We start from the raw sequence: 18,998 nt of genomic DNA, 5'->3' as shown, positions 1-18,998 counted from the left end.
ATCATTCACAAGAAGACAACTGACTTCACCTGTATTTGTTTTTTGCGTTGAAACAATCGTTGTCATCATTGTGGAGGTTTGTGGAGTGTTTCTGTCTGTGAGGTTTTTGGTTTACTTTGTCACGGTGCTTTTACAAACCTCACAGTTTTTTAAACAGTCACAAAAAGTGTATGACTTTATTTGAAGCAGATATTATTAAATTACAGTTAATATTATAGAAGCAAACAACCGAAAATGTACATGTGTTAATCTTCATTAATCACTCATTAGGCTTCCTCAATGTATAAGTGTTTTTATTAAACACAATCTCAAGAACTGAAAGAAAATTTAATTTAATGAAAGTCAAGAAGCCAACTAAATCGAACACTCAAAATAATGGTGATTTGTTGAATTTTTTTATTTATTCAACATTTATTGCGGATGCAAAAGGCTTTTATTGATTTAATGTAATTAAAATAAAATGGACCAATCAACAATCAATTCCTCATCAATTCATAAAAGGAGTTTATATTTACCATACATATGACAAAAAAGACTTTTCATGAGAATACATCATAATATAGTCCCTGGAAATGAATGATAAACAAGTTTCCACATTTTTTTTGTTAATTTTAGTCATTATATTTTATTTGCTTTAGTCGAGTAGTTTTGCTTTAAATACAATGCTGTTTTTGTTATAAATCTTCCCTTGCGTGTGAAATCACACATACTATTGAGAACAAAACAGCATAACGATGAAAATTCATTGCAATAGAGCATAAAAAGATGATCCAAAGCAATACAGCGTGACGAGAACACAGCATTAATGACATGTATGGACTTTTACCTTGTGCACAAAGAAGTTTGTTAATGTATAATTTCGATAAATTCTGTCCCGACAAAAAGTTGCAAAACATTTTTTAAATGGAAACGACTGGTGCGATTGAACACCCTGTTTTGATGACGCAAGAGTTGAACTATGGCAGCTGAGATGACCATTCTTTGTGTTCTTTTTGAAGAATTTTCGAAGCCTGGTGAAATCGGTGTAAATACGTGTTGAATACTGCAAAATACATCTCTTCTAATAGCTTCAATAGTTGCATATACCGAGCTGCAACAGACACATTTGGATGACTTTACTTGGACCCTTTGTGCGAGCCGTCTCTTTGATACCGCGTGGGTTATATACATGTTTGCTGCTGATTGGGCTGACATTCTTGACACACCCACCAAACAAGAAAAAACGTATCTCAAACCCTGTTGCACACCGTTGCAAACCGTTTCCAGGAAACATGTCGTTCAACCTGGAAACCGTAGCAAAACGTTGTGGTCTGCTATGCTCGGATCAGCTCACAGTAAATGCTGCTGCTCCACACAAGTTTACACCATTACACTAACAAAGTAGCATTAGAATGTAATGTTGACACTGAAATGTATTATTATTATCTTTTTCCATGCACGACCAATGAACATAACATATGCTGAAAGTAGCAAGTTAACATGGGGCTGTTGATTAGTATAATATATTAAGCATTGGCTACTAACACAAGGACCAAAACTTAACATAAACTAAATAAATTAATACAATTTATGTAATAGATAGATGGAAATATTGCTGCTCTCAACCCAGGTCCAGGCAAACTTCCCAGTAGGCACCAATCAGAGGCCACATTTTATGATGTCATCACTTAGACTTCTTACAAAGTATTTTGCAGTATTTTAAAATTACAAAAATACAAACACTGAAGTATTTTGATACAAAATATGAAGCCATTTTCATTTACCCAATCAAATACAAATTACAAAATACTCATTTCTATTTAAAATACGTATTTTAAATACATGTATCATAAATACTACCCAGCCCTGCCCCTGGGATGATTCATACCATTGCCCATGTTCACAATCTAAATTATTTGCTGAACTGATGAAGATATTCGTACTGAATTCATACTGTACACTTTACTAATGCAGCTCAGAAGGGCAGCGGTATTCTCTGCCCCTTTTGCAGTTCATAGCCAACCTTTCTGCTGAAGCCAAGCACTAAATTATTCAGCTCACTTACGATTTAAATAGTCAAGAAACCCAGAATATCCAAAATACAATAAAACTGATTACATTTAGAAGTAGATTTGATTCAGTTCATCTGTGTTTTAAAAGGTGCCGTGTGTAATTTTTCGGGAGGATCTATTGGAAGAAATGCAATAATATACACAACTATGTCTTCAGAGGTATGTAACCTAAGATAAGAGGTAAGACCTAACATAATGAAGGTTTTTATTACCCCTGAATGATCTATTTCTATCTCCATGCATTGCGGGTCCCCTAAAAATTCACCATGTTGTTTCTACAGTAGCCCTAAACAGAAAAATGCTCTGCAGAATGCGTTTAATATTTCTCCTTCGGCAAAGTAGTGTAAATGTGACGACATCCTGTGTCAAGCGTAGCATCATTACTATATGTCGCTAAATTCCACAAACTGGAATTTTAAGTGTATTAAAGGGGCGATGATTAAGACCTTCATCACAGGTCTCAAATGCTGACAGGTACGGATATAATTAAACACCTTACAACTATAGGTTATACAAACTATATGCAAAGCCTTGCCATCACATCTGGTAAATAAGTCAGTAAATTTGAGTAAAATCACAGGCTTCACTTATCCTGTGCGAATGCACCACATGAAATACAGATGTGGGGAGGACTTTTATAAATCACACAAGGTCCCCAGATAATACTTATCCTGTGCGAATAGGGCGAATGCATAACATAACATTACGTCTCTAACCAAATTCACAGAAGGCTCCAACTAAGTTTACTACGCAAACTGCTATCCAACAGTGGGGTTTTACTTCCAAGTCTTCATGGCGGAATGCCCTTTCAAACCGATCGTTTGTTAAGCCGGCCTCAAAATCCATGTAGAAAATACCCTATTACTTATTGATTTTGATGTGTTTGAATGTAAAAACCACACAAACGTGCTAGATAGACCTCTTACAACAGTATTAAACAATAAACAAGGCCAGTTCATCACACCTTTAACATTTCACAGACAATCACACAGCTAATTTTTTGTCAGTTCTTTTAGTGGATTGAATGTCCACTTAAAATGAAAATTAAGGTTCTTTATGTCATTTATGAAGGGATAGTTCACCCAAAAGGGAAAAGTATTGCATTGTTCTTGACCTTTATTTTCATTCCAAGTCGATTATGGTCAGACTTTCTTCAAAGGATATTTTGAAAAATGTTCGCAACCAAACATTGGACAAGATGTCCAAAAAGGTGCACGTTTTTGAAAACGACTACAAAACTGTCTGTAAATTGTAAATGGCAAAACTGTTGTCATATCCATGAGTATTACCAAAGTCGGATTACAGAAGTTGTTCCATTCGGTGGCCATGTTTGCCACGCTTCTGGCCAGCTATTTCCGTCATGGCAAGTCCACAGTCCTATCTACTTGAATGGGAGAAAGCAGATATTTCTAAAATCGCTGGCAAAAATCCAATTAAACAGGATATTTCCAATCATTAATTAAACATGACATGAATTATATCATAACTTTGTTTTGCTAAGTGTAACAGGGTGAACTTGGTAATTGGTGGTAATTGACACTCACTACCATCCATTAGAATTCAGTTCTCTCTAATTGAGAGCTTCTTGGCAAAAGCAGTCACGTCCGGACCCTCCCCGTTGATGTTTGTTGACGGTGGTTCAGGTTTGTGCTGTTAGCACGTAGTCAGTTTGCTAAACCTCCTTCTCTTTTTGTAGTATTACTTGTCGTGGCATTAATGTTCTGTGTATTACACCCCAGCCTGTCTTTGTACCTACGAGTTCTCCGTTGGTTGCATAACTAAATGGACTAAATGACTGCCTCCCTTCAGGTATGTGAACGCTGTTTGTTGTAAACAAAATGGCTATCGCCGGTTTTATACTCTAGCATAGCATTGGGTTGTTTGGACTGTGTTTATCCGGATTTGAGACCTGATTAGAAGTGCTCGTAAACCCTTGTTTGGTGAATGGGAAATCCTAGTGGGTAATATTATAATTATTAGTACTTTTAGTTGTTTTGCTTAATTCTTCCGTTATATACATTTAGTTTTTTGTTGATTATATTGTCTTTTGCATTCTTTATTGGTTTATGATTTAATAGTGACCTCATTTATTTGAGCCTCAGCCCTGTCGGTTGGTGTATTTTGTTTGTTGATTTTGTTTAATGCTTTTCTTGTATTTGTTTTTCTATTGTGTACCGGTTGTCAGATACTGTGTTCCAATATCTTATTTTTCTTTGTTTTTGGGGATTAAGTGCAATTTGTTGATTTGTGTCTGTCTTTTAGTGTTATGGATTCCCTCGTCTAGCGGTAAACTGGCAGAAAAAAGAGGTTCAGGCGTGGCTCTGTACGAGCGAGACTGCTTCTTAGTATTGTTGATAAAACCTTTTGTATTTTCATATGATACCCGCAACCTGTTGCCTACCTTAATTTATTAGACAACGTATCTGTGTGCTTTAAATATCAAATAGGGTATTTCTATTTCCGGGGTGAAACCTTCCCAGGTGGCGTAGTCGGTTTTTTAATAAGTATATGTCCACCGTTGTTGAGAACGGGGCCTGGTCATATAATCTTATATTTTCAAAAAATGTCCAGGTCGCCTAATCTAATGCGCCTCCTCACAGGCTGGCAAGTGCTCACGAGAGCCCCGCCCCAGAGAATCGTCAGTTTCTCTCGTTGAGCTCCAAATGGGATATATCATTTCAGAGTGATCACTTCCCGCTGAAAAAAAGTATGACCGCCATATTGAAGGATCGTTCCAAATCGAAGTGCTCATAACTTGCCACTTCAAAGGGCTGATGGAAACTTCACACCCCATGATTCTTTGTGTGACGCCTCCTTATTGGCATGCGATGATGACGCAGAAGGGCACTTCAGGAATCAGTTGTTTGGTCCCATACACCCTTGAATCCAAGCCCTTCGGAATGGAACGCAGGGTCAATATGCCTCCTTGCTCACTCCTCCATCCTATGACCCAGAAACCGGTCGGGCTCAGCCATCTTTAAGGACATCTCAATTCTCTAATAATTTCATGAGGTATTGAGTCCCCCCTCAAATTGGTTCCCTTTAGGGCTCTGAGTGATTCTTTTGAATGAAAGAATGTCTATTTGGGTACTCTTCTAGCGCCTGATTGCAATTCTTACTAAATTACATTAGGATACATGTCCCTAGAACTTTGCCAAAATTACCCTTAACGTTTTTTACATTAAGTGCTTCCTATGCTAGTATGTACTGTATATTTTGGTTAGCCTGATTTAACAATTATGAATGGCGGCCTGAACGTGGACCGCCAGTAAACATTATTGATAAACCAGCGGCTCAGTCAGTTGCCACCTTATGTTATCGGGGAATTAGCCTTCCCCAGGAGTCACATCTTTAGATCACATTCAAACACGCACAAATGTGAAGCATTATATTATTTAATGTAAAGTTATTTCAGACCGTATAATTTATATACATATAGTTGATTTATTAATTTAGTAAATATTTATGTTTAACATAAATTTCAACTTTTTTACTACTTTCTAAATTTAATTTTTACTTATTATATTGCGCTGAGGATGATGAAATCTGCCTAACGTGTGTATTTAACCTTTTTTTATATATATTTTCAATGTGTTCAGTCATCATTAATTGACGACGCCTTGAAGTGACGCTAAAGAGACCCGAGGATATGCCATTTCACTTCTTTTAATGCCTACGTCCTCGCGTCTTTTCCGATCCCTTCCCTCGGATCCTGAAGGGGTGGAATTAAGACGCAAGAAAAGCAAGCGACGAAAGGAAACGAGGATCCACAGATAAGAATCGAGAAGGTTTGTCGTTATTCGACGTCGTCGCTATCGACCGGCTTCCGCTTATGTCACTAAATAGTTCAGGGAAAACTTACCTCGTTTCGGATCTTTGTTCCTGTCGGAACTTATCCGGTCGGAAAGCGGGCGGTATTATTTCTGCCAAACAATTCATTTGTGTTTTACAGAGAACGTCACACAACTTTGGAGGGACACGAGGCTATCAGTAAACACATTCCATACAATATGTAGCAATTTAATGCCTGGAGTTTCCATGTAACAATTATATGGAGAATGACATGTGCCCAGAGCTCACTCTACAAAATCTGTCATGAAAGTTTAAAAAGAAAAAGGCACTCTTTCATAGTTAGCATTTCAGTCCACAAACGATGTTAAATTGAGATGTAATGAAAGGTTTACCGTTGTGAGTTTGTTCTTCAGATGGTGTGAAATCAAAGTTGCTATTGATTTACATCTCAGCCGCACGGCGCGGGAAAGGCGAGAGGAACCAGAGAGGGAAAGCTGACATGATTCAGTGATGAAGATGATCATAGCGGTTTGAAGAACGGTCGCCGAGCTGAGAGGGTGACAGGCAGTCGCTATTGATTTCTGCTGCGGTAAAAGCACTCAGGGGAACCATTTCAACCCACCAAACAAACTCAAATATCCTTAAGCGTTATGACAGACGCCTCTGACGTCACAGTCTTGATTTTTTCAGCGTTAATGTTTGATCTGTAAACCATTAAAGTAAAATGTAAAGTAATCTACTGTGGATGTTATTATATTAAAAATTGTAAAACAGAAATGTTCTACGGATATTAAAGGTTCTATAAGACTTGAAACCGATTTGTTATTTTATGACATTGCGAAGTTCCTTTGTTTTTATGAGTCTATGAGTGTTTTTACTTTATACTGTTAGTGTCGTGGAAAATAAGAGTAAACAAAATTTTTGGAAGACGCCACATTATCATGACATAAACACTAAAAATCTATTCAAATTTATTTTTTATATCGCCTTTCACAATTTTCCATTGCATTAAGCAGCTTTACAGTAAATACAAGAAAATAAGGAATGTAAAAAATAGAAATGTGTATGAAATACACTGTATCTAAAAATAAATACCATCACAGAAAATAGCTATCAAAATATCAAGGTTTAATATCTAAATATAAAAGTAATATTACTTTTAAAATGTTTGTATTCGGCAGTAAGTTATAAATAACTAATTGGAAAATTTAGTTTGGAGCAAATAATTTGTTTTATATGTGTCACTTGCGATCTTGTGTTATCAGATGCCATTTATTGTGTTTGAGGGTCATAGATGAATCTATAGCGCCCTCTAGTGCCAATACACAAACTATTTCATTTATTTTTTAACATCATAATTATTTTGTTATTTTTAAGTTATGTAATGTTAAGCAAACGTCAATTTAAAAGAAGAAATTCATTTAGATTTCAAGTTTAATTTCGTTTTTATTTTCTTTAAAATAATATTTTTTCAAGCACATTTGACTGAATTTATTTATAAGTGAAAAATTGTTAACAAAGACTATGCGTTTCATAAATAGGAAGAAATGAAAATAAAGCATTTTTCACTCCCAGCATTTGTTAATATTATACAGTATATCACTTATAAATATATAAAATTCAAAGTACTTATTAGGATGATGTGCTTTGGATTTTGGTCAATTGTGCTCCAAAATATGATCAGAATATTATACTTGCATAATATTTATGCAAGCACTATAGTGCACTTATTCAAAATAGCCATTACCAATGAAAACTGGGTTTAAAGACTAATGATTTTAAGCATTCCGTTTAGTGAAAATTCCAATAAAAAGCAAAACAGAAAATTAGGAAAAAAATGAGAAAAAAAACGATGATCAAAGTGAATGGTGCAAAGGAACTTTTAAATGATGCATAGGAATGTACAAAAATAAAACAATCTGACAAATATGCTTAAAAGCTTCTAAAGCAGCTGTGACTTTTATTTTGTACAAGGTCATTTCAACATGTATTATACAGTCTTAATTACAAAATTATTTACATCAATTAAACTTGTATTAAATCCACTGTTAATTTCAGGCACAAATAATGAACTGTTTACAAAAAGCAATCTGATACTTCAACAAACAGCATGAACATCAATCGACTGTATTATCATCTGAATAAATCCAGTGAATATTGCATTTATTATGTTTAAGAAATACTGTTTAAGATGCATCTGTGCAACCAAAACATACAAGTTCAATATTGGCCAGCGGTCAATTTGACATGTTTCACAATGTCTACCTGTCGTGAATAAAATTAACCAGAATGATAAAGCTCTTTGGGAAAAATTGGGCTACAGACATAATTAACAGTCAATGATTCAGTAATATAACAAGTAATCCACATAAAATGGCAGAAAATATTATATTCACAGTGTAAAACAGTAGAGACATTTCAAAGATTTTTTTTTGAAATCCACAATGAGGCTACATAGTCATTCTCAAAGAAATAATGTTGACTGGCTTGTGATTCTGGTCCTGCTTGATTTAACAAAAGGCTTTTTTAAGGAAATCATGTACATTTATATGAACTTAAAAAAAAAGCTTGAGACAAGTTCTTCTGAATGTCAAGGGTCAGTAAAGAAACAATCATTTATAGGCATTAGCACATTAGTACGGTGAATAATACATGTCTTTAAAACCATTTAATAGAACTGAACCAAATTGCGGACAACAAAATGCTACAAAACTGACCTAATAACCATTTTTATGTATACACTGTCCAAAACATGCTTCCGAGTTCACATAGGATCTTATATATGAAACACGAGGTAGACCAATTTGTCATAAAACTGCCAATGCATTCAATTAAACACAATGTCAAAATAGTTTAAAATGATTTAAACGTGGCCAATTTGTTTTTTTTTCAAATGTCATTTACCATTAAAAATACACACAAAAAAAAAATCAACTTAAAACTACATACAGTATGCAAAATTGTATGATACTAAAATGTGTTTACATAAATAGTTTGGATCTTAAATAAAATTCTACCACACTGGCAAATTGTGAGAAAAAGAAAAGTAATTTACGATTAAGGATTTTGAGGGCAAAAATGAATTCTGCTCGTGTTTTATGAATGACACCCCGTGCACAAAATAAAGAGCAACACATCGAGTCGACAGTTTAAAGACCACACTGTCATGGCGAGAAAAACATCACCATATGACTATAGACACATCACGTGATTCAAAACAATGCCAGCAGAAACCAACTAACGCGATCTACGCCAATTTTCTTTTAAAACTATCTTCAGGCTCTAAATGCCATGGTGGCATTATAAGAGCTTAAACTCTCAATATTGTGTCCATAGTTTTATAAGTCAACTACAGGCTGATCCAAACACTAACCAGCAAAAAAATAATTCATGGCCAAAGCAACAAACAACAAAACTCTCACACAGAGCCCAATGTTCACTGCCTAATCTCTAATCCAAGCCAGTTCCAAAATTGAGTACTCAAAATACTCCAAATTGTCGATTTTACAAAAAAAATATCATTCTAAAATTAAACATGTGAACTAAACGGGTCGAAAGAAACATTAAATGCAGCATTTCAAAAAATCAAATCTATCTCAGAAATGTTAATGCTGTCCAAAATACATAAGCAGCTGTCAACAAATACTTAACATTTTATGACTCAGATATCAAGTATCACCTTCATTCTAAGTCACCGTTATGAGACAACGCCTAGTTATTTTTATTATGAAAAAATATGTTGTACATATGGGCAAAAATGATGTCTAGTTTCTTTTTATTTTGGTAATAGGGCACCGCTGTATCACAGCACAGGCGCATCATGCATGTTTTTGCTCGCCTTAAAATGGGTGGAATAAGGAAGGCTACTTCCTATTCAATGATTTCTCCCCGGGCAGGATCAGAGGTGGGCGTTGCTGGAAACATGCATATGAGTGGAGCTCCTCTCACAGAGGTGGGTCTGACTGCCTCTGCATGCGTCTCTCTGCTGCAGCCGCCAGCCTCCTGCGCCTCAGGATCATCGAGTCAGAGTCTTCATCCTCTACAAAATCTTGTACCTCCTCATGTTCGACAGCAAAGGAGAGATCTTCTTCATCAGGCTTCTTGTTTAAATAACGCCTGATGGAGAGAACCAAATTTGGAGTAAGGCAATGCAGGTTGTTCAGCTCTGAGTCGGAGTGCAGATGGGGAAGCTCACCTGCGAGCTCTGTGGAGTAACTCCTCCTTTCTCTGCAGCAGCATCCTTTGCCTCTCATCTGCAGATTTGGAAAAGCGGCTGCCCCGTACCTCGAAGTCTTCTGCCTCAGCAATGACCTCTGAACTGCTGCCGGGACCCTCTGACTCTTCATGTGCAGGGTTTACTTGTATGGTTGAGCGCTCCACAGGCTGCAAGAGATATCACGTAAACTGAACATGTTTTAAACAGAAGCTTTTTTCACGTATCCTTACTTTTCCATAATTTGAGAAAGTAAAATTTTTATTAAAATAATTAACAATTTCACCGCCATTGACGAGTTATCTCGTCATTTTAAAAAAAACACTTCCCAGCCAAAGACGAGTTATTACGGCAATCAGTGTTTGTATCGTTTTATAGCAGGTCGCGCTATTACAAACCACTGGGAAAAAGTACAGAATCTCAGAACCTAGAACGTGAATGTTTTAGCGTTTTTTAATGATTGTTCCGAGTGTAATCTGGGCGGAATCTTTGACTAAAAACACTAATTATTCCAGCTGTTTAATCAAAATGATGCATTTTTGAAGAAACCTACCCACATCTAAGGAGTGATAAAAAAACGAACAAATGAAGATAGAAGAATACAGTTTATATTGTTTAAAAGCTGAGACTCTGTTCTTTCATTGGACATATTGTTTGTCCATATATTCTTTACAGAAAATGTACTGTGAGCCATTAAAGATGGGTAAAAATGTCTAAAACTCTGGCGTAGGCTGGCAACTTTTTTTTTTAAATGGGCTGGCGGCGAATGAGTTAAATCCAATGAAAACATTTGACTGAAACATTTTTATACTCGCATACAAATGTTTTATACTGAAACATTTTTATACTCACATTGCTATTCTTTAATACTGTCTTCTATCCTTGTTTAATATACATATAGACTTGACACTTCACCTTTAAACGCATTAAAAAGCCAGTTTATGTTCTCTTGCAGTTTTGTTGGTAGAGGTGCTCACCTGTGTTGGAAAAGGCACCTGTATCCTTCCCTCCAGAATGTTATCGGTGGTGACTTCCACAGAGCGTGTTAGCTGTAAATCCTGCAGGATTAAGTGATAAGGGACCTGTGGAAACATCTCCTGGATCTGATGGGCCTGTGAAAGCCACAAAAAACTAACTTGAGTCTTGTGAAGATCAGACCACACTTATTGTAAACCTGTCGAGTGTAACCCGTCAGACTCACCATGGCGTTGAGCTGCGAGTTGTTAGCATGCACGATGCCCAGGATGTTAGTGGTGTGCATGACCTCCACAGAGAAACTGGGCAGCCAGCTGGCAATGCGGGACCCTAAGGGTAAAGGGGACACACATACCAAATGTAACGGGGTCAGAGCACAACGACACATTTATACATGGCAACCGGCTCGTGACGTTATCAGCACAGTTTAAACAAATTGCCAGGGGATTTGAATCGATATATGTAAACAGATCTCACCATCAAAGTGAAAGAAGTGGTTGTGTTGGTTGAGATGCTGTCGGGCATCCACTCCCGGCCCAGCGGCCATGTTCTCGTCCAGCGGCTCTCTCTGGCCCTCCCCCCTCTCCCTTGTGCCTTCATTGATGTTCAGTGACATACGGCATGTGGGACAGGAAGTGTCTTGCTCGAGCCAAGATCGCAGACAGGAACTGGATGTAAAAAGGTATAAAAATAAAATCAAATCCCTTTTATTGTCACTCAACCATATACACAGGTGCAACATTAGGTGAAAACTTGGGTGCAGTTCCCACCAACATGGCAGTATGACAGACATTTCTTGTACACATTTACAAAGTAAACATTTCTGTACAAGTTGTACACCAGAATCCAACAAATGACACGTAATATACATAATACATAATAAATCAGGCTAACAATTTGTTTTCTTTGGCTGCATGTTTTGTAGCATGACTAAAAATAAAATCAGTGTCGCTTCAGGATTAAGTAACATTTACGCATTTGGCAGACGCTTTTATCCAAAGCGACTTACATTGCATTATCCTATACATAGGTATATGCAATCCCCTGGGATCCAACCCACAATGCTGATTTATGTTAACGCGATGCTTACCACTGAGCTACAGGAAAGCTATGATACTGAATATACTTCGAAGAATTTTAGAAAACTACCAGTACTGACTGTGGCTATATTTTTGCTTACTTGTGAAACAGGTGTCCACAGGGAAGCTTGCGTGCTGTAGTCATTGAATCCCAGCAGATGGCACAGTCATCATTATTGGCCACCAGCTCATCGGGCGTTGCCACGGCAAACCTGCACATTAAGAGTGCATTTCACTGAATGTTCACACCACCAAAATGTATTGTTTCCATTCCACTCATAATTCCCATGTAGAAAAGCCATTGTATTTTTTTGATAAATTCTTCACATTAATTCAGTTCACAACCTCAACATTTATGTATCAATCATTAAATGTAAAAAAAAAAGGAAAGGCAATTGGCTACTCACCTTGACTCCATATTGTCAATAACACGCAAGTAGTTCTTATGGCGGCGAATTCTCCTCTGGAACTCATGGAAGAGATAACGCAGCTGCATGAAGATCACCAGACTGGCCATGGACAACCAGATGTTACCAAAGAGCTAAATAGAGAGAGAGAGAGAGAGAGAGAGAGAGAGAGAGAGACAAGAATACATTAAATGTGACCCCTGGACAACAAAACCAGTATTAAGGGTAAATTATTTGAAATTGAGCTGTTTACATAATCCTTAAAATGAATAAATAAGCTTTCTATTGATGTATGAGTTGTTATAATATGACAATATCTGGTTGAGAAACAACCGTTTAAAACTCTAAAAAAAATCTAAATATTGAGAAAATTGGCAGACCGTCCACTCAAAACAAATGTGTTTATATATTTAAGGTAGTAAATTTACAAAATATCTGCATAGAACATGATCTTTACTTAATATCCTAAAGATTTTTGGCATGAAAGAAAAATCAATCATTTTGAGCCATACAACAGGGGTTGAAACAAAAAAAATCCTGAGCCTGAACTTTCTTTTTGTGGGGTTGCGATAGTAGACACATACACAGGGTTATTTGTCAAACAAAACATTATTTCCCTTGAAACTAACTAGTAACATAACCTTTTTGAGCATCTCAGACAGGCGTTTCTTAAACTTTGATGGTAAAAACATAGCTTAACATACCAAATTCATAATAATACAAATCCTACTTTTTAAAAAGAAAACAAATAAGGCTCACACTTTTTGGCCCATCAAGGGTGGCATTTTGTATAAAATAAATTGACCAGATCTATGATTAATTTTGTACTCTACTAAACTATTTTATGCTCTAGTAATTTAATCATTAGTTTCATAGTTATTAATGGTGATGATATGGCACAAGTCACATCCACAACACAGTAATGAGATCAGTCGAAGTACGTTAGCATAAATGAGCCCTAAAAAAAGAAAAGTGATCACCTTTTTGAGCTCTTTTTTTAAATCATAGTTAGTAGCCATGTTTATGACTCAACTCTGTGATATAAGCTGTGAAAACGTTTGAAAATGATTTAGACTCTATAGAAATCAATACTTGATATCTCAATTGCAGTTAACCCGCGCGCATGAGCATGTGTGTGTGACACGCAGAAGTGCAAGCGGAGGTCTGATTAGCTGATTTGCCAAAACAACACAAAGTTATCGATCTTTATGTTCTAGATCCGGCGTGATGCAATGTATTTTTGTCTTTTACTAAAAATGTTCCTGTGCTACTTAAGACACAAATGATACTTGATATTAATTCTGAAAAAGGCATTTTTGTCACTAGATCCTCCTAAATATCACACACAGCACCTTTAAGAATAGCAAAATTTCAAGTAAAAATGCAATGTTTCCAGCAGTATGTAGTTTCTGTGATTTACATTACAATTCTGTGTTGGATCAGATACAAAAACACGTACCTTATTACCAATCCTTACAGGTAAAAGCTAAATCTTGCATTTTTCCCATTCATGCATGGACAAGATTTGTTTTAATTCTCTCACCAGCATGTGGATGTGATGCATCAGATCCAGACAGAGAATGGCCAACTCCATGATAAAGTCAGTGTAATAGATATATGAGCTCTTGTTTTCCCAGGTGCCCTGATGGTTCAGGTCCCACAGGTGAATGGAATACCTGTAAAACAGATCAACACCTTTCGATTTACATGTCTGACAACACGCGCTGAGAAAAGACGACAAAACTGAAAACCCAACAGACCTTATGATAACATGGCCTGTGCGTACTGTCACCAGCAAACACTGCACAGCAGAAAACAAGGTTTGGGGTTAACAATAATGCTTTACTGGTTTGCTATAGTATTTTCTTATTTCACACAAACATCATAGAAGGATAAGAAAAGAGACGTTTCTACCTCAGCTGCCATAAAAGCCACTGTGTGCATCCCATGAAGATGCCCGACAAGACCGCAGAGTACTGCTATACCACCACAGCACATGAGAATAGACACCAGCAGAGCCAAGACACGTACGTGACTCCCCATCGGTGTGGTGGGGGAAAATGACAGCTGAGAGAAAGAATACATATTTACAATTATGCATTGGGCAGACACTGTTATCTTAAGTATTGTACAGTTCATTCAAGCTACACATCTTTATAGCGATACCTTGATATCAAGGTCTGTGTATTGGATGATTTCATGTGAATTGTAAATCACAACATAAACTGACTTTTAAAAAAACAAAAAAACATCTCCAGTTGTCTTAAAGATAAAGCCATAAGGATTCCATCCAGTTTATGTGGTGAATATTGAGTTTGCTTACATATTCAAAGCGGTCTTTACAGAGCTGCACCATCAGATGGAGGAAGATGAGCATGGAGAACCACAGACACCAGAGCACCACCTCATCCACCCGCTGCACATTCAGCACACCAAAGATGAAGATGAACTTGTAGAAGATGAAGTTCCAGAACTTGTCTTTCAGATGCTGCTCAAGCATATGACAAAACATCACAGGGTAAAGAAAAACAGATCGGGCCTTTTTATGTACACATTTTCATTTCAAATAAGCATTTCTAGATGTATTGTGTATTGTTGTATTTCAGCCAAATCAAACCTGTCAGGAGTGACACAAAGTCATCCAACAACAATGTGAAACACTTACAGCATGACACAACACATAAAAACTTTGATAAAAAGTCTTTGAGATTATAAAAAAAAAATTTTTTGAACCTTTCCTGAATACATGTTGAGATATTATACTGTTATTATAGATATAACACTGTTGAGTTCTTTGCAGTATTTGAGGTCTGAAAAAACACAGAGCATCTTTTCTGTTATTTTCAGCTGTTTCTCCAGCTTCCATTTACTGCAAACAGAAACAATGTTTGAAATTTGGTAAAAATATTGTCAGTGTTTCGCAGAATGAAACAAAAACCAGTCTTTTCAGGCTGTATATTATGTATTGTATTATAAAACGGTCAGTTCTGGTCCTTGGTTCTGATTGGCTTATTCAAGTTTTAAGCTGTTATAAAATTCCCCATTGTACCCTGCTGTCTAGATATTTGGATCAAATCAATTAATTAAAAAACATATCCGCCAACCACTAAAGACAACAAAATCAACATCAAATCTAAATGACCTTTTTTTAAGTAAAAGAGTTCTTACTATGCAAAAAGTGTCACTGCAAGGTAGGATAACAATTTGAAAATTAAAAATATATATATCTTGGTTGTTTTTAACAAGCCCTCCAACGTAGGGGATTAACAGGATTAAACATGTGCAAAACTTTTGTTTAAAGCACAAATGTCAAATTAGCTGTAGGACACATTCCTAATAAACAAAAAAAAATTGATTGTATGGAGAAGTTAGACTTCGGTAGTGCACCTGTCCTAAGACTGAAACCTCACCGCACTCTGACTGCTGAAGACAATGTAGTAAACCCTGCCCTGGCCATATTTAACCAACCATTTCATCTTCAAGACAGTATTATGGAGGCGATGCAAACTAGCATCTTATAAAAATCCTGATGTGCAAGAATGTAGAGGTAAGAAAAATCATATTTGTTTAAAAAATGTTTGTACCCTTGTTGCATTGGTAACTAATAAGAAGTTTGGACAGTTACCTAAAAGTCAAAACGATATTGGTGCACAATGCTATATTTCAATTGGTTAATCCTGTTTTCTAGATGCACGGTTCACTAATGTATCGGCACCACATTTACGCAGTGTGTATTTAGCCGAACTGAACAACTTCTGCTTAATGACGTATTTAAACGTGCATCATATGTCTGTCTCTTCTGTAAGCGCAGGTCAAGAAAGTCACATGAAAATATGCTTGCTATTTCATGCGTTTTGAAAAGCCTCACCAGCTCTGCTGTAAAAAGGACCGTGTTGCCAGATCATATATTGTTAAAAAGAACAGCAAACATTGACAAGCCCAAAATAAACCTCCCCATCGACACATTTAATAAGGCAAAAAAACGCTACGCGCAACTGTTCACTTTATTAACTATATAATGTATATGCAGCTTCATAAGAAAAGACTGAACAACAAATTGGAAGCTTTTAAAAATATCTAAACATAAACATAACAGAATCTCTGTCTGTATAATAGATCAAATTGTCACACTTAACCAGTCTTTGGCCAAAAACAGCAGATACGTATCAAACGGATTACATTCTTGGGATTCATGTTTCTTGATCACTGCAATTAACAGCAAAATGTTGCCATGGTAACGACCGGGTTACAACTGTAACTCTCATTCCGTACAAACGTGGAACCCTAAATGGAACCATTTATACGTTGTTTCCCTACTGCATTTGAAACCCATTTTAATATATAAAAATTTGGCAGTATGAGTATTGTTTGTGTTGCACAAAACAGGAGAGGTCCCCCTCCCACTTTTACTTCGAGTAAATTTTAAACAAGCTACTTTTTACTTTTACTTGAGTCGATGTTTTGACTGGTAATTTTACTTGTACTCAAGTACAATAGTAGTAGAACTAGTATTTGAGTATAATATTTTATTGTTTCCACCTCAGCTCATCAAATACTGGATGAAGTCCTTGATCTGTGCATGTTGTGGAGGAAAGCACAGAGCATGCAGGGGTGTGGCTTCAATAGCCCTGCAGTCAGTAGTGTGCTTATTGCATGTGATCGAGGAATGCACAGAGAAGAAATTAAACGGAACTTGCATTTAATCTGGTTGTTTTGACCAAGATTATGCTGCAAGAAATTCTTATATTGAACTACATTTCAGTGTGCTGTTATTGGCTGACCTGCAATTTCGAGAATGTTCGGTTTATTCCCATTCATTTCTATGGAAAACTGTTCTACTTTTAAAATTCCAGGAAATTTACAAACCTAAACCTTTTATGTACAAACAACTTTATTCAAGCTATTTCTTGCCTTATTTAAACAACTACCTCTTTTATTTACTCTGTTTCTACTTTCAATCAACCTTGCATAACATCAAGTAAATATATGCATTATACAAAATTAGCCTAGTAGGCACAGTAGCAAAAACAGTTGCGTAATTTAGATGTACATTTATTCATTTAACAGAAGCGTTGATCCAAAATCTTTTACAAATAACAAAGCATTTAACATTTTCATCTGAGACATTATCAAAAGAATCTCACCTGTTTCTCGCTGACTCTCAATGGTCCAAACACAATGCACTGGATCACTTTAGCTATCAACATGAGGATGCAGCACGCAGTGTTGACCATCACCTGTGCGACAGTAACATGACACACAATCAACTTACAATCAAACCTCGACAAATGTGTTCATTTGCAGGTTTGTTTACATACCCAGACAAACATAGTGTCTGTGATGAGATAGAGTAGCACATTGGTGGCCAGGTTTCCAAGATTTCCCAGCTTGATCTCCTCATGATGTGATTCACTTTGCGGGTCCTCAGTCAGGGCAGTGTTGTACTGCGAGTCTCTGACAGTGCTGTAGGCACTTAAGATGGTCCCAGCAAGCAGAACTGAGCTCAGAGCTGTGTATGTCTGTAAGCTGGGCCAAGGGAAGCGCTCCAGAAACAGCAGAGGCATCCTGGCTGCTTCTCAAGTTATATGTCCAAATGGAATCACGTTCAGCTCGGCCAATCCTCTTCTAATCCACCAGCTTCTTATGAATCCAAATAAAGGCAGATGTCCTTTAAATATGACAGTCCTTCAAATCAATATTCAACTCCTTCTAACAGTGAATTCATCTCAGGACTAGGACTAAAAGAAGAAAATGTGATGTAATATTTAAAAAAAGATAAATGTCAGAAGATACGTAATACAATCATTGCGATGTTGTGTTAAGTTACGTGCCCTATCTGTCAACACGAACAAACACTGTGACAAACATCTGAAGGAAGGCAAAGAATGCTTGAAAACGTTATAAACTTTTAAATATGATTATCGCACAAGATAGTATATGCTTGTCATGCATAAAATAAACCTTTTATTGTTCCGAAACCTTCGATTGTCTCACAATATTAGCATACGAGCTAATCTTCTTCAGCTACATTATAAAACACGACATATAATGATAGTTTACTAAACTGTTGAGACAGAAATTTTATACGTCCGCTGACACTCGACGATCGCTCTGACACGTGTAATTTGTAAATAAAACAGGTTTTATAACATGATTAGCACTGTTTCTCGCGCTGTTTCTGGCAGGTTCGTATCTCATACCTGTTTCCGGCGACTCTGACGTAAGTACGCCGCAAATATCCGGTGTCATTACGCAACGTGAGGGGCGTGCCTTCTCGCACAAACAAGAACCTTAAATAAATACCTGCAATGTAAATCCTTACAAAAACGGTTTAAACTTGAAGCCTCGCATGAATAAAATATGTACATTAAAATTATTTAGCATGACAATTTGTCATGTTATAACCTATTAATAGATACATGACATAAAAAGTTATCCACATTCACCAATCACCAACGTTTTAAAAATTAATTAATGATTT

General features: G+C 36.5%; 2 protein-coding genes across 5 annotated transcripts in view; both read right to left on the bottom strand.

The window, feature by feature from the left end:
- LOC130413781 (ankyrin repeat domain-containing protein SOWAHB) overlaps positions 1–6,483 on the bottom strand; it is a 99,152-nt gene extending 92,669 nt beyond the window's left edge. The window contains exon 1 of the mRNA XM_056739200.1: positions 6,236–6,483. Coding sequence (XP_056595178.1) covers positions 6,236–6,367 — 132 coding nt within the window. The 5' untranslated portion in view covers positions 6,368–6,483. The remainder of the gene's footprint in view (positions 1–6,235) is intronic.
- Positions 6,484–7,770: 1,287 nt separating this feature from the next.
- amfra (autocrine motility factor receptor a) lies at positions 7,771–18,731 on the bottom strand. Of its 4 annotated transcripts, none has more exons than XM_056740081.1 (14): positions 18,718–18,731; positions 17,836–18,255; positions 17,662–17,754; positions 14,841–15,005; positions 14,432–14,584; positions 14,278–14,318; positions 14,061–14,193; positions 12,518–12,651; positions 12,212–12,322; positions 11,509–11,699; positions 11,258–11,361; positions 11,034–11,168; positions 10,039–10,226; positions 7,771–9,959 (listed from the first exon to the last, which is right to left on the bottom strand). In XM_056740081.1, the coding sequence occupies exons 2-14, from the start codon at positions 18,079–18,081 to the stop codon at positions 9,788–9,790; spliced, it is 1,866 nt and encodes a 621-aa protein (XP_056596059.1). In that variant the 5' UTR covers positions 18,082–18,255; positions 18,718–18,731; the 3' UTR covers positions 7,771–9,787. The 4 variants fall into 4 exon arrangements, with proteins under 4 accessions (XP_056596059.1, XP_056596057.1, XP_056596058.1 ...); XM_056740079.1 differs by lacking the exon at positions 18,718–18,731 and adding an exon at positions 18,479–18,711; XM_056740080.1 differs by lacking the exon at positions 18,718–18,731 and adding an exon at positions 18,583–18,691.
- Positions 18,732–18,998: the final 267 nt, after the last annotated feature.

Source organism: Triplophysa dalaica, chromosome 24, assembly GCF_015846415.1.
Source record: "Triplophysa dalaica isolate WHDGS20190420 chromosome 24, ASM1584641v1, whole genome shotgun sequence".
Taxonomy (NCBI): Eukaryota; Metazoa; Chordata; class Actinopteri; order Cypriniformes; family Nemacheilidae; genus Triplophysa; species Triplophysa dalaica.
The sequence above is the reverse complement of the archived record's forward strand: the minus strand, read 5'-3'. Positions and strand labels throughout refer to the sequence as shown.